Source organism: Manduca sexta, unplaced genomic scaffold, assembly GCF_014839805.1.
Source record: "Manduca sexta isolate Smith_Timp_Sample1 unplaced genomic scaffold, JHU_Msex_v1.0 HiC_scaffold_3051, whole genome shotgun sequence".
In the NCBI taxonomy this organism is placed as follows: domain Eukaryota; kingdom Metazoa; phylum Arthropoda; class Insecta; order Lepidoptera; family Sphingidae; genus Manduca; species Manduca sexta.
Genome location: NW_023594078.1, coordinates 1435 through 16936, shown reverse-complemented (window position 1 = coordinate 16936; position 15502 = coordinate 1435). Strand labels below are relative to the sequence as shown.

The 15502-nt window shown below is 32.1% G+C and overlaps 1 protein-coding gene across 2 annotated transcripts; it reads right to left on the bottom strand.

Moving 5' to 3' along the window:
* Window positions 1-186: 186 nt before the first annotated feature.
* On the bottom strand, window positions 187-10016 carry LOC115455897. 2 transcript variants are annotated; one of them, XM_030184689.2, is made up of 2 exons: window positions 9900-10016; window positions 187-2957 (listed from the first exon to the last, which is right to left on the bottom strand). In XM_030184689.2, the coding sequence occupies exons 1-2, from the start codon at window positions 9935-9937 to the stop codon at window positions 1037-1039; spliced, it is 1959 nt and encodes a 652-aa protein (XP_030040549.2). In that variant the 5' UTR covers window positions 9938-10016; the 3' UTR covers window positions 187-1036. The 2 variants fall into 2 exon arrangements, with proteins under 2 accessions (XP_030040549.2, XP_030040550.2); XM_030184690.2 differs by having other exon boundaries at window positions 9817-9983.
* Between the last annotated feature and the right edge of the window lie 5486 nt (window positions 10017-15502).

Below are 15502 nucleotides of genomic sequence, written 5' to 3'. Positions count from 1 at the left end.
AAACGAACCAAAATCCCTGGAAAACATACTTATTTACTTTTTCAGACTTCACAGTTTATAGATTCTTTGACTAAAGTTTCGACTATCTTCAATTTACGTTCCAAAACTTCCTGGCTCGGTAGATACATGAGATATCTTGCAGTCAGATTCCATTTAGCGTTGAAGAAATCTTTTATGATTATATCCTTTTCCACTTTCAATTGTCCCTGTTTTAACATAATTGTAATATGCTCGCATACAATTGATTCAACCACATCTTGCTGCATTAATTCAAGATGATCTGCCATGTTCCTCAGTACTGCAGCCTTGCGGTTAATCAAGATCTTTTTATCAGGTAATGTATTCAATACCTGCCACGTACATAAAATATGATCGCCTAAGAGATGACTTGGAAGCTGTGTTTTTGTCATTTCTATGAACAATTGGTCATCGTCATCTTCACGAACATCCAAAGTAAACACTTTGAGAGTGTCATATAGTTCGTTTTTCAAATCATTTACAATTTTTTGGTAGATGTGCTGGTACATTACCAACCTTAATGATACATTTTTTGTTTTCTTCCAAATACCCACCATTGTTATTTTTAAATCAAGAATGCTGAAAGACCGGAACGCTAAGCGTATGCCGTGTTTTTGAATGGACGTTGGCGAGTTTAGTAAGAAATTGACAAATTCCTTTAATACAGCAGGTTGTAAATTAGCTGCATATGATTGAAACATTGGTAAACAGAACTTTAAATAGTCACCTACTATATACTTCTGTGTTTCTGATAAAGGAACGATAGGGCGTGACAAACATACAAATTTACATATAGCTTTCCTGATGTACAGTATTTTCCGTTCAATCTCAACATGGTCTATTTTTGATTCAGTTGGAACATATTTGGAAACCAATCCAACTCTATCTGCATACTCTGCTAGATTAAATATTCCGTAAACGGCAGCATCGTAAGTTATTTCACATAATTCACCTGTAGATAGTATTTTATTGAATAATTCTACAAAATTTAGTGCAATATCGGTAGAAAAGTAAATCTTTAACTTTCTGAGCAGATAAGTAAGATTGAATCTCGTTCTGTTTTCAAGATTTTTGTTGAGTAATGTAATTTTGATACTACTATAGATGCATCTTTTTTTAAATCTTTCACCAGGACAAATTGTGTGAAGGGGATTTCTTCTTCCCTAAAAAAACCGTTATACTTGTATTCCTCGCGGTCTAGTGCGACGAATTTCATGACTATATCTGGAATATCTTTTTTAGGCTTATCATATCGAATCATTAGTTCCAATAGACTATGTATATATTTTCTAACACCAAATTTAGTGTGTTCATCATAGTTTTCAACATTGAACTCATTTATTTTCTTTAAATAGTAATTAATTATGTAATTATAGACAATCTCAACATCCTCTGCAGTCAATTTGTCAGTTAGCTGTTTAAATAAGTACAAATTCAATCCATCATCAATGTGTTGCTTTAGAGCGTCATGTAGTTCTATTTTGTGAATGATAGCGTAAACTATTGCGACTAACTTATATTCTGCTCTGCAGCTATAGGCATTCTTATTATCGTAGACATCCATGCTGTGTAATATTTTATTAAATGCCTGCCAGCAATTCTCATCGAATTTATGGTAGCTATGGATACTTAATACTTTGTCAATAAACTTTTCTTTATTACTTATCATTTCGTTAACGAATCTCTGATAGTAATAATTAAACAACTTTTCTAATTCGCGGTCTGACTGTGCGCTGATGACTAGCACATTGACAATATCGATCCTGAGGTCAGCATTAGCAGCAATTAATATGTATTTTTTGAGAGGCTCAAATGCTTTGTCAAACGATACAAACTCGTACCATTTAAAATCTTGACCATGACCAAAATGCTCAAGACCAGACTTTACATGTTCCAGGGCCCAAGCTTCTCTCTCTGCATTTGTCATTAATTTGTATAAACCAGCATAATAAAAATTCATACTCATTTCAAATTCTTGTCCTGGGTAGTGCTTAGTGAAAACCTCTTTTAGGTATTGTAGCCGTGTTTCTAGCGGAATTACCTCTAGTATAAACTCATATTCCCTATAAAAGTCCCAGAATGTGTAAAAATATAGATTTGTAACATATTTTTTTACATCGTCAGCTGTGCTACATTTTACTAGCATTTTTCTATTCAGCATGCTTAGGTACAGTTTTGTGTGGCAAAACAGCCTGTTTTTGTGGTTGTTCATTATATGTTTAGAAAGTCGCAATCCAAACCTTTGATTCGATGGCCAAGTTAATTCATGTTTAAACATATATTTCTCAACGAGATCCAGATATTTAACATCCGACACAGAATACAGGTAGCTCAACAGTTTTAGAAAATTACAAACCTCGTATTTGTTTACTTCATCTAATACAGTTGTAGCTAAAGTGAATGAATCGCCAATAATGTTTACCATATCTTTGACAGAGATAAATATATGGTGGCCTTTAATCACCTCTACTTTCTTTGATTCTGGAGAATACCACAGAAACTTGAGAGCTATTTCCGGTAATTTCATTTTTATACAGTAAGAGCAGAACAGAGCTGCTCGATCACTGTCCGTCATGTGCTGGGATATCAACTTTAAAAATTTCCTTCTCATCTTAAATGGCATTTCTGGAAAGACATACTGTTCCAGGTAATCTGGATTGATAATGTGGGCATACTCTTGTTGATAAAGCCATTGACATTTTAATGCTCTGGTGATATACACGCTGTCTCCGCACTTGAGGGTCTCGATAATGTAGTCTATGTTTTTTTTCTTGTTTGCCAAGTCTATTTTAAACAGTCTGTCAATGTCAGTCTTCTCATTTTGTAATTTGACATTATCAAATGACACACCATTTGTTACTGCTTGATTCACTTTTGAGTTCAGCTCTCGATGTCTCTCATTTAGACTGTTCCCAGTAAATATAATCATGTTGATGGATCTGAAAAAAATAAATAATTTCATTAATGTTTGATTCGTCTACTAGCAGCATACTTCGACTGTAGTAGTAGATTGTAATAATTTTAGGTTCAAGTTTCAATCAGGTCCCTAAGTTTTGTATGTAAATTGCCCAGGATTAAAGTTGGCATCTGATATAGTAATCTGCTTGCCTACAATCAGGTCATCCGATCAATATCACTTATAATTATTTGCACTAAGTGCAGCTCCGCTCACCACTTTAAGGACAAAATCTGAAAACTTATACTGTGAACATATTATCTTTATTAAATTTTAACTAACATGATCACAGGTAATAATAGTTGCTTTACGCCGAAAATGTGTGACAACATGTTTTGTCAAATTATTATTAGTATATCATTCTGGCAATATGATTGTTTAATTTTATCTGTATTACTAATAGTGCCCACTCCGATATAGAATTATTGCAGATCCACATGCCCCGTACAACCAAGCTTCCTCTTCCCGAGTTACGCCTCCCCTTATATCCAAACTTAATAAGGAGAATGCCCAAAACTAGGCTAACTTAGCGTCACTCATGCATCTTAACTTTATTAAAATTATCCATAAAAAAACATTATTTCAATTATTATCTAATTTATATTTATTTCAGTCATAAATTAATGAGGGTACTCTTTCGTTTTCTTGTTTCGCATTATAAATACGTAATGCACCAAAAGCATTTAGTGATAGTGTTAACGAAAAAAATCAAAATGAATAGAATTCTTTTTTTTAACTTTTATACTTCTATTTAAGTTACTGTAAAACAGTTACTAATTTTATATACTTATCTAAAAGACCGGATATAAAAATAAATGGGATTGTTACAACAAAACGAGAGAACTGGTTCTCATAGTACATGGTGTGTGGTTATTGAACAGTGAACACTATTTTATTTACACAAAACACCGGCAGCTTATGCTTAGATCTACAGTTCGTACATTAAATTTGCCTCTACTTGAAAATATTTCAAATTAATATTACACACGTGTGCAGTGGCAGTCTTTAACCAATGCGAAGTTCCGGGCGGCAAATCTTTGTCAACGTTTGTCTATTCGTAATCATTACTAGTGCCGGCCAGAGTTCCCGGTGGAAGCAAAATACTAATAAGATGCCCTATTTCAACAATAGGGTACTGGACTCATTTCTGTAAGACGCATAGTTTCCGATATCGCGAAAGAAGGGTTTTCACCTCTTTTTCCAAGATGGCGGCCTGGGGACAAGGGTGCTGACCCCACAAACTTGAGGTTAAGTTTCTATTGACCCCCCACACATATCCCAAAAATAAAATTGCGTCCTCTAACAAATGCAATAAGTATTCGGTTCTTAAATTGTAACATTTCAATGGACTAAGAAGGAATTATTAAATCCGGTAAAAAATCAACAAGTTATGAGTATTTGAATTTCGGTGGAAGGGGTAAGTAACAGGAAGCAGAAAAGAGGCCTCATTAAATATTGTATATGTAATGAGGAGTCTAGTATGTATTGTCGCTGCCTAGAACAGTTAATCGAGAGTGAGACGGTACTTATATCCTGGCGGTGTACCTAGGGTTGCCACCCGTTCTTTATAATAAAGTATTGTACGTTATTTTGGGTAATTGTACTCTATACTTTATGAGAACAATAAAGTACGCGAAAATACTTTATTAACCATGCTATGATTCCTCTAAGATTTTTCGTAAGAATTTTTGCGTAAAACAACGGTAAGTAATGGTACAAAAATGGCAGCAATTATTTGATAAGTCTGATGATATGTTTTTTAAAATTGTATGCATTAATTTCATTGTTATTTTATTACATCAGCACTCACAGAGAGAGTTCAAATTTTGTGATGTAAAATACCAAATGACTAGACGAACAAAATAATTCGTGTTTGAATGTGAAATAATAATTTTACTTGTTAAAAGTTCCCAAATTTAATTTATGTTTAGGAGCAAAATAATAAAGTAGAAATAATTTGTACTTTATTTTGACACCATGTACTTTTTCTTCTACCTTCAATTTACCGATGTACTTTATTTGCCTAAAAAGGTGGCAACCCTAACTGTACCTTTGCGGTGCCAAAGCAACGATAAGTATATTTTAGGACGAGCTGTCACACTCGGAGCTCAATATTTTAAGTTCGCGGATTGTCGTCGAATACCTACTATAAATATCTCGTTATTTGCTCGATTTTTCAATTCCTAAAAGCAAGTTTGACTGGATGCTAAATCAATTTAAAACCAATTGTTGTTGATAATGTATGGAAACATTTTATGTCGTGAAAGTTAACTTCTGAGGTTATACCTGCACTGGAATTTGGCCATGGGCAGGTTTGCTTCGGTTGTGGAAAGTATTTATTAAGATTTCGATCTTACAGTTTCTTTAGAATATCCAGAAAGGAATATGATATACTTATATCAAAAATCTTATTTTTATAATATTATAACACACCTGGTTAATCTAAACGGAGGTGAACTTACTGTAATAACCAGTTTGTAAATTATGTAGATTATTATAAACATATCCACAATGTGCACAAAGTGTATATGTTTTGTTTAAGGAAACTGTTTAACAACATTAATCATCTGAACATATTTATTATTTACTCAACTTCTACATTGTATATTAGGTTTCAAGGCTGAAACGAGTTTGTGCTGCTTGTTGGAGACCAGCTAATAGAGAGGTTCACAGACAACAACAACATGACATGAACCGACCGACGAAGACGTTATTCAGTCTACAAGTGAAACTGGATTTGAAATCTCAGTGCCACCACCTTTGCCATCCCAACCGACTGCACAATGCTTCAGACCAGGTGCAGCAAAGATAAATTCAGTAGTATATAAGCTTGCTGCAGCTACATCAAGTTTTAATTTATTTCTGGGATGCCAAGAAAACGTGTATCTATATATGAAATGATATAAATATGTATATATATGAATAATTTATTTGAACCCGTAAAATGTTATACATTATTTATATTTTGTCAATATGAACTATACCAATTCGAAAAGCAGTTCTCTTTAAAGAAGAACGGGCACGAAACTATGGTGTTGCTCTTTTCAAAGTGAGTTTAAGGTATAAACTACAATACATTATACAGAGAAGAAAAAAATATGATTAGTTTTTTTTATTGTTTTTAGAGCAGTTCATTTATATGACAGAAGTGGAAAGTTGCTAAGGTGGTACCCATTCATAAGAAGGGAGACATAGCTCAGGTACAAAATTACCGCCCTATATCTATATTATCATGTTTCTCCAAGTTATTTGAGTCTTGTCTGCCCAATAGTTACGCAACATCTCAATCCAATTATTTCGAACCATCAACACGGCTTTCGTAGTCGACGTTCAGTTACCACCAACCTAGTCTCTTATATTACCAACATATCAGCTGAAGTTGATCAAGGTAGACAGGTTGATGCAATATACACCGATTTTAATAGCGCCTTTGATAAAGTCAGTCACACTTTACTTCTGACAAAACTTAATGCATATGGTTTGTTTGGCTCCTTACTTTGCTGGTTCCGTTCCTACCTAAGCAATAGAATGCAGATGGTGACTGTAAAGGGATATGTGTCTAAAGCATATATTGCTACATCCGGAGTACCTCAGGGATCCCATCTTGGACCTATCTTATTTACAGTATTTATTAATGACATAACTGAGGTAATTTACAATTGTAACTATGCTCTTTTCGCCGATGATCTCAAATTATGTCTTCCAGTGAACTCTTCAAATGATATGAAGTGGGTACAAGAAGACATAGATAGAATATTCGAATGGTGCACTGCTAATAACATGACTCTCAACAGTAACAAATGTTTTCATATCAAATTCACACGCAAAAAAGTTCCAATAAAATCAAATTATAATATAAACGGTCACACTCTTCACGAGCTTACTGAAGTGAGAGATCTAGGCGTCGTGATAGATAATAAGTTGACATTTGTTCCACACATTGACACTATTGTCAAAAAAGCAACTAAAATGATGGGCTTCCTTAAACGTAACACTAAAGATTTCCATAGACCCCATATAAAGATATATCTCTATAATACATTAGTTCGCAGCACGCTAGAATTTGCCAGCGTTGTATGGAATCCAACATACACTATACACTCGCAAAGAATCGAGAACATTCAACGGAGTTTTACACGTCACTTAGCTTTGCAGCCCCTGGTTTTTCACACAGGAACGCCTACACTACACGTCTGCATCACTTTAACAATATGATGTCCCTCAGACATCGCCGACAACTACACGACCTAACATTCCTGTATAAGTTGGTCAACTCACAAATGGATTGCTCTGCCATTTTGTCACTTATTAATATTTCCGTACCTGCCAGGGTTCCGCGATACGTTATTACTGATACATTCAGATCTCTTCCCTGTAGAACTAACTTGGGCCGTAACTCTCCTATTTCGAGACTGTGTACCACATATAATGCTGTATGTAAATCCGTAAAAGATATTGATATTTTCCACGACTCGCATAACAAGTTTAGGCAAAAACTGTTGAAATATTTTGGATCTTATGCCTCCGATTCTTGATTCCCTTTTAATTTTTGTCCTTTTAGCTTATTAAGTATAACATAATACAATTTTAGTTAGTTTTTAGTTATATATTTTCATATTATGTAATAGCATAATTTAACAATGTACGCATTATTTTAAAGAATGTTGTGTACTCCTTTAAGTTGGTTGTGCATCAGAATGTGTCCATCGTTATACTACTTCTGTAAAAAATTCAATGTATAATCTGCTGGAGAACCTAAAATTAAATAAATAAATAAATAAATAAATTTATATGCTCGCAAAACAAGGAATAAATTAATTTTAAATTTCCATCTGAGTGCACAACCCTCTTGGGAATCATAAAATATTATATTATACTTATAATTTTTACCTCTAGTACAGGGTGCTAGAGGTAAAATTATAACATACTATTCTTTATTGCTAGGGACCAATAAAGAAATAGCCTTAAAAAATTTGCTGCTCTTTTGGAGCCTTGTATTGTGATTAAGAAAATTATTTTTGTTTCTAGTATTTAAACTACGGATATCACAAATTTTAGGAATATTTTCTATATTTTATGGACATAATATAATCAAAATATATTTCATCTGATTTCGTATTGCTTGTTTTATTTTTATTTCTCATGCTAATTAACTATAAGGCTATGGAGTAAGACATCATGGGTTCAATTCCAAGGCCAGGCAACATTTTATCTCAATGTTTCTACCATGAGTTGTCTTCGATCGGAATCCTCCAAAGAGGATTAGCGCTAAGTAGGCAGCCAGTTATAAAAACTAGCTCGATCTATTCTGCAATACATTGTGTTGTGCCAATGCTATGTTGGAATTAGATAGAAATAAAGATTAAGTATTTCATTTAATAAATAAGACTTAAATCATGAAATTATCAAATGTTCTGTCAGTATAGTGAAAAACCTTCAGGGAAAACCCTGCTAATCCACCATACTATCTTATTAAAAGTTACATTGGATTTCCATCTTATCAGATATGACAGTTCCTATCAGTTATTTAAAAGAGCATTTAAATCTAGGTGAAAAGATGGTTCAATAATTGTTTATAGTAATAACAAGTAGGTACTGCAATATTGAACTTAATTAGGCACATGATGGTACTGGTACTGGTATCTACCAGTGGTGAAAGGTGATTTTTTCCAGAAGGGAACTGTTATTGCAATACATACTTAACATCAAAATAATTAAGCAATTCAAATTCTGATTACTCCAAACTGTCATCAAAAATCCAATTGTTTTCAATTTGTATAAGATTTAGGACATATTCCCTATAGTTTGGTGAAGGTTTTGTAAAGACGCAGGAGCAGCTCAACTTCCATACAAAAAATAGGGAATTCTCCTTTACCTATTTATAAAAGTAATGTTTTATAACTTACATTCAATTTTTTCATAATATAATTTAAGTGTCTATATATAAATAGCTATCTTAGTGTTTAATATAGATAATACACAAATGGAAATCAACTATCTTTAATATGTGATAACAACTAAAAAAGATAATATATCATTTTGATACCTATATGATTGATTAAGAAAAATAATTTGGTGTCAAACATTTTCAGTTATGTCAAAAAGATAGGATAACAAATTCTAAAAAAATAATTCTTTTAGCAAGCAGACAAAAAACGCAACAGTTCTTAAATCATTCTGTTATCTATTTCTTGCTTCTTCCAGCGTTCAGTACAGACACTGAAAAGTATGACTTTATTAATTTACCAGCGACCCGCCCCGGCTTCGCACGGGTGCAATATTTCTCCACTATTTAATGGATGTTATTATACATATAAACCTTCCTCTTGAATCACTCTATTTATTAAAAAAAAAACCACATCAAAATCCGTTGCGTAGTTTTAAATATTTAAGCATACATAGATAGGGACAGAGAAAGCATCTTTGTTTTATACTATGTAGTGATTAGACATGGTTTGATCAATCCTTGTCTTGTTCCATATCTATTAAGTGAATCACTAAACTGTTACAAGCTCACTAAAATAATCAAAATGTTTAAGGCATAAGCTATGAAATTGTGTTGCAATTAAGTGGGAAAACATTAAAATAATTATCACTTTACAGGGATAAAATCACCATTATTTCATCTATTTAATCAATTACATGACGAATAAAGGTAGGTGTTTGGCATATTAATTTTTATTTCAAATAGGTTGGTATCCAATCGAAACAGAAAGAGTGACTCATAATCTAATTTGATGGGTGACCTAACTCGAGATACTGGCGAAAAATACATAATAATATTACACGAATAAGGCAAAATTTTATGAAACACCCACATATAATATTAGTTAATAGCTTACCTTGCTTACATTTACTTTAGATGAAATAATTATAACCGACAACTTTCTGTGTTCACCAAAGCAGTACACTACAATTTACTTACATGGAGTTCTCGTTAGAGAGTACTATATTCTTTGACATGAAGTAAGTAATATAGGTAGGTACTGTACACAACTGTCTAATTGACGTAAGAATTTAAAATGGCATTGACGTTTGCGATATGACCAGTGTTGCCAAACTACAATTCTAAAAATACCTATATCCTAGACACCAAAATACAGTGTTTCGGAGAAAAGACAGAAAAATAGGGTAAAAGTTAAAATAAAAATGCAGTGTATATTACAGGATAATTAAATTGACATATGAAGTAGAGAATTACCCACAATTAAATTTGGGGTATATTTTAATAAGCTTTTATTCGCTATCAATAGAACTGTCACTGAGGCACTTATCTCTAAATTTTAGTCTAGAGTGTTTTTTTTTCGCCTGAGTTGACAGCCCACCTTTACTTTCAGTAACTTCCTCCTATCCGAATTTCGACCACGGCGGCCAATCTCAACGGAGATCAGCCAGGTACGCAGGATATATATTATTATAGTGCACAAGTGTGTGCGCAGTACACAGGTTTCAATATAACGTTAAACGCTCTTTTTACAGTAAACATTATATTAGCAAAAATAATTACAGAATAAAATTTTAGACAATTTTTTGACAACGTCCAACCAGAGAGAATAATAGAATAGTCGCCGCGTAACATTTCTTCTCTTCTGCCAGCCTGTCCGAGCAGCCAAATACTTCCGGAAACGTCCGATGTCAATGCTTAGGTATAATTCTATATGTAATTCTGTATGTACAGCCTGTTTTTGTGGTTTTTCATTATATTTTTAAAAAGGCGAAATCCAAACCTTTCACTACATGACCAAATTAAATTATATATTTAAACACAGGTTTCTCAACAAGAACTAAATATTTTCCATTTGAGACAGAGTACAGGTAACTCAGCCTTTTTAGTAAATTACAAATTTCGTATCTGTTTACTTTATCTAAACAATGATAAAAGAGTATAGAGGATGAATGATATGGTCACGTGACATGCGGCACATTTAATGCATAAAATGGCGCCGACTCCGCCCCTTACAATAGTGATATGTGTTGAATGGGTACATTTATATTTGTTTAGGGTAACATTTGTTAATATGTAATTTAATTTGTTTTTGTGGCAACACGCCTCCACTTCCTTCTTCCTGTCACGGGCTGCCGGCGAGCAGCCACAATAATGTAGTTCTTTAAGTTTATGTTTAAGATATCAAATTAAATAACAGTGATCCGTCATAGTGGTTTTATTAACATGGTAGCAGAGCGTGGTTGCCTGCAAATACAAAGAAGAAAAGAAGATATTTTCGCAAATAAAGTGGAAACGTGCTATATATGCAATAAGCAAAAATGGCGTTTACTAAATGCAATGACGCAGTTATTCCAATATTCGACGGATCGGATTATAGTAGCTGGAAAATACGTATACTTAAGTTTTTGGAGTTTAAGAAATGTAAAGAAGCTGCCATACGAATCAAAAATGATTCGGATGATGTTGCAAAGTGGGAAGAGATGGATATCCAGGCAACGAACTACATTTATAGTGCAATAAGCAACAAGCAACTCGAATATATATGCGACTTAGATTCCGCATGCAAAATATTGGCAAAATTTGATGAAATGTACCTGCAGAAATCATCGGCACTACAGATTATATGTCGCAACAATGTAGAAGCAATAAAATTATCGAACTATTCGCAAGTAAGTGTATTTTTGACGACTTTGAGAAATCAATAAATCAGTTAAAACAAGCCGGCGCGACGGTAAGTGAACAAGAAAAATTAAATTATATGTTAAAGGCCTTACCTCGTAATTACAGTCATATTGGAGATCTAATAGACGTTTTACCAGAAAAAGACAGAACTGTAGATTATTTGAAAAGTAAAATTATGTTAAAATCATTGGATAAAGAACCTGAAAAATGTAATGAACCATCACGCGACAACTCAAATGTTTTTAAAGCTCACACTAGTAGTTCTGCATCACCTAATAAAAACTTTAAATGTTTTACCTGTGGAAAACCTGGCCACATGCAAAGAGATTGTCGACACAGAAATGTTAACAGTGGTAGAGGAAATGGATTTATTAGATTTAATAATAATCGTGGACATCAACGTGGATCATATTATAATTCAAGAAATATTAGAGGAAGAACTTATAATAATAAATCCAGTAATGAGAGTGGTGGTAATAATTTCCTTGCAACTATTGAGAATAATAATGTTTCAACTTCAAGTAAAATATATAATATTGAGCAGTCTGGCCACTTAACTTGGTTATTAGATAGTGGTTGTACAGATCATATAATTAATACTGATGAGTACTATCATTCATGTGAAATATTACAACAACCTATTAAAGTAAAAGTTGGTGATGGAAGAATATTAGAAGCTACAAAGGTCGGAAAAATACAAACTTATTTTATGGTCTATGGAAAAAAGTCTGAAGTTGTTTTGAACAATGTTTTCTATGTCAAAGAGATGAAAGCAAATTTATTGAGCTATTCAAAGATTACAGACAATCATAAAATTGTTTCCAGGGGCGACAATCAAAAATATATAACGTCTATGGAACTATTATAGCTATAGCAGTGAAAGAAGATAGACTGTATAAATTAAAAGGTTATATAAATGCAAGTACATTACATGCTAATTTAGTGAAGAAATCAAGTATGACAGTGAAGGAGAAATTACATAGGATGCTTGGTCATATAAACTTTAACAATTTGAATACTATGTGTACAAGTGAATTATTGAAAGGATTACCAAAGGAGATTGAATGTAAGTACATGAAATGTGCTATATGTATTGAAAATAAAATGCATAACTTGCCATTTAAAAATAATAGAAAACGAGCACAGGATATATTAGAAATTGTACACACAGATTTAAATGGGCCACACAGAACTACAGGTTTTAATGGTGAAAAATATTTCTTAAGTTTTATAGATGACTATAGTAAGTTGGCAAAAGTTTATTGTATTCCGTCAAAAGATAAAGTATATAATTGTTTAATGCAGTATGTTAATGAGATACAAAATTTAACTGGGAAAAATATTAAAGAATTGAGATGTGATAATGGAAAGGAATACATTAATAAAAGAGTGTTTGACTTTGCAAGATCAAAGGGAATTATGATTAAATCTTGTCCGCCATATGTGCATGAATTAAATGGCACAGCAGAGAGGGTTTAATAGATCAATAATGGATATGTCAAGATGTCTATTGGCAGAGGCAAAAGTGCATAAAAGATTTTGGCCTGAAGTGGTTATGGCCGCAGCTTATTTAAAGAATAGAACATTAACAAATGGCACTATAGAAAGGAAGACGCCTTATGAGATATTTTTCAAACAAAGGCCAAGCATTGAAAATTTAAGGATATATGGAAGTAAAGTATTTGTTAGAACACCAGAGGAAAAGAGAAAATGTAAATGGGACAGGAAAGCCAAGCTTGGCATACTAATGGGCTATACAGATGTTGGATATAGAGTATTAATAAACAATAGAATAGTTGTAGCAAGACATTGTGATATAATTGAAGATGATGTAATGTGTATTGGTCTCGATGATAATAGAGAAGAGAAAAATGATAAAAGTAATAGCCAGCCGAATAAATTGGAAGAGAAAATTATAGAAGAGAAGAAAGAGACTAATGCAGAAGAAAATAATGAGAAAATTAATGAAGATTTGAATGCTGAAACAAATGAAAGTTATGATGATAATAAAGTAATTGAAACAAGAAATCGGCGTAAAATCAAGCCACCAACTCGGTTTGATGAAGAATTTGGTTATTATTGTATAACTGTTAACTATTGTGATGCTATGATTCCAGATAATTTTCAGGAGGCAATAACTAGCGATGAAGCAAAAGAATGGACTGAGGCTATGAATCGTGAGATGAACAGTTTGGCAAAAATGAGACCTGGAGACTTGTAAGTAAACCAGCAGACAAACAGCCTTTAGATGTGAAATGGATATACAGAAAGAAAGCCGAAAATAAATTTAAAGCTAGGTTAGTAGTAAGAGGTTTTCAACAAAAAGATTTTATTGATGATATATATTCACCCGTTGCTAAAATGCAAACTTTAAAATTGTTATTGTCTTATTGTTGTCAAAATAATCTTAATATACATCAGATGGATGTTGAAACTGCTTTTTTAAATGGTAAAATTTTATCTGAAGTTTATGTAAACCAGCCAATTGGTTATGATGATGGCACTGATAGAGTTTATAAATTAAATAAAACATTATATGGTTTAAAAGCCCTCGGGCTTGGTATGAATGTGTCAATAAGTTTTTAACTAGTCTTGGATTTCAGAGAAGTAAATATGACTTTTGTTTATATTTTAAATTGGATACTAATGTGAGTGTATACATTTTGTTATATGTTGATGATTTGTTAATATGTTGTAAAGATGAAAAGGTAATGAGTAATATTAAAAACAAACTGTTAAGTAAATTTACTATGAAGGATATGGGTAAAGTTAAAGAATACATTGGAATACATATTGATTATGATTATAAAAAGAATAAGACCATGACACTGAGTCAGGAATCATATATAGAATCATTAGCTAAGCGTTATAATATAATAAATACAAAGTTATATACTACACCAATGGAAGTAAATCTTAAACTAGAAAACTGTAATATAAATGAGAATGTAAAATATAGAAATTTAATTGGAGCACTTTTATATATTAGTTCAGGTACAAGACCAGATATATCGTTCAGTGTTAATTATTTGAGTAGATTCCAAAATTGCTATAATGAGACACATTTTAAATATGCTTTGCGAGTACTTAAATATCTTTACTTAACAAAACATATAAAATTAATTTATAACATGAATATAAATTCTGATATGTTAGATTGTTATGTAGATGCAGATTTTGCAGGAGATATTGTCAGTAGGAAATCAACAACAGGATTTGTAATTAGACTGTTTGGGAATGTAATATTTTGGAAATCAAAGAAACAAAATTGTGTAACAAAGTCATCTACATTTGCTGAATACATTGCGCTGTCAGAAGCTGTTACTGAAATTAAATTTATAGTTTGTTTAATTAATGAGATTTGTCAGAAAGATTGTAAACCTGTAAAAATATATGAAGATAATATTGGAGCTCAAATTATTGCTAAATACGGAAATTTCACAAAAATTCAAAACATATTGAAGTTCATTATCATTTTGTTCATGAAAGTGTTAAAATTGGTTTAATTGATGTTATAAAAATTGCATCTGATCAAAATATAGCTGACATTTTAACAAAACCATTGGGAAGTAATAAATTTAATAAATTTAGAGATATGTTAAAGTTGTTGTAAAAGTAATTTATCTTTCAGATGGATATTATGTTGAGATAAATATTGGTTTAAATTGAAAGATGATAATTGTAATATAAAAAAAAAAAAAAAACAAAAAAAAATAAGTTACAATTAATATGTTATACTGAAGGTAATGTTTATAGAGCTATTGTCTTGATATGAGTAGTGTATGATATGATTTAGTTAAAATATAAATGTAAGGAGGCATGTTGAATGGGTACATTTATATTTGTTTAGGGTAACATTTGTTAATATGTAATTTAATTTGTTTTGTGGCAACACGCCT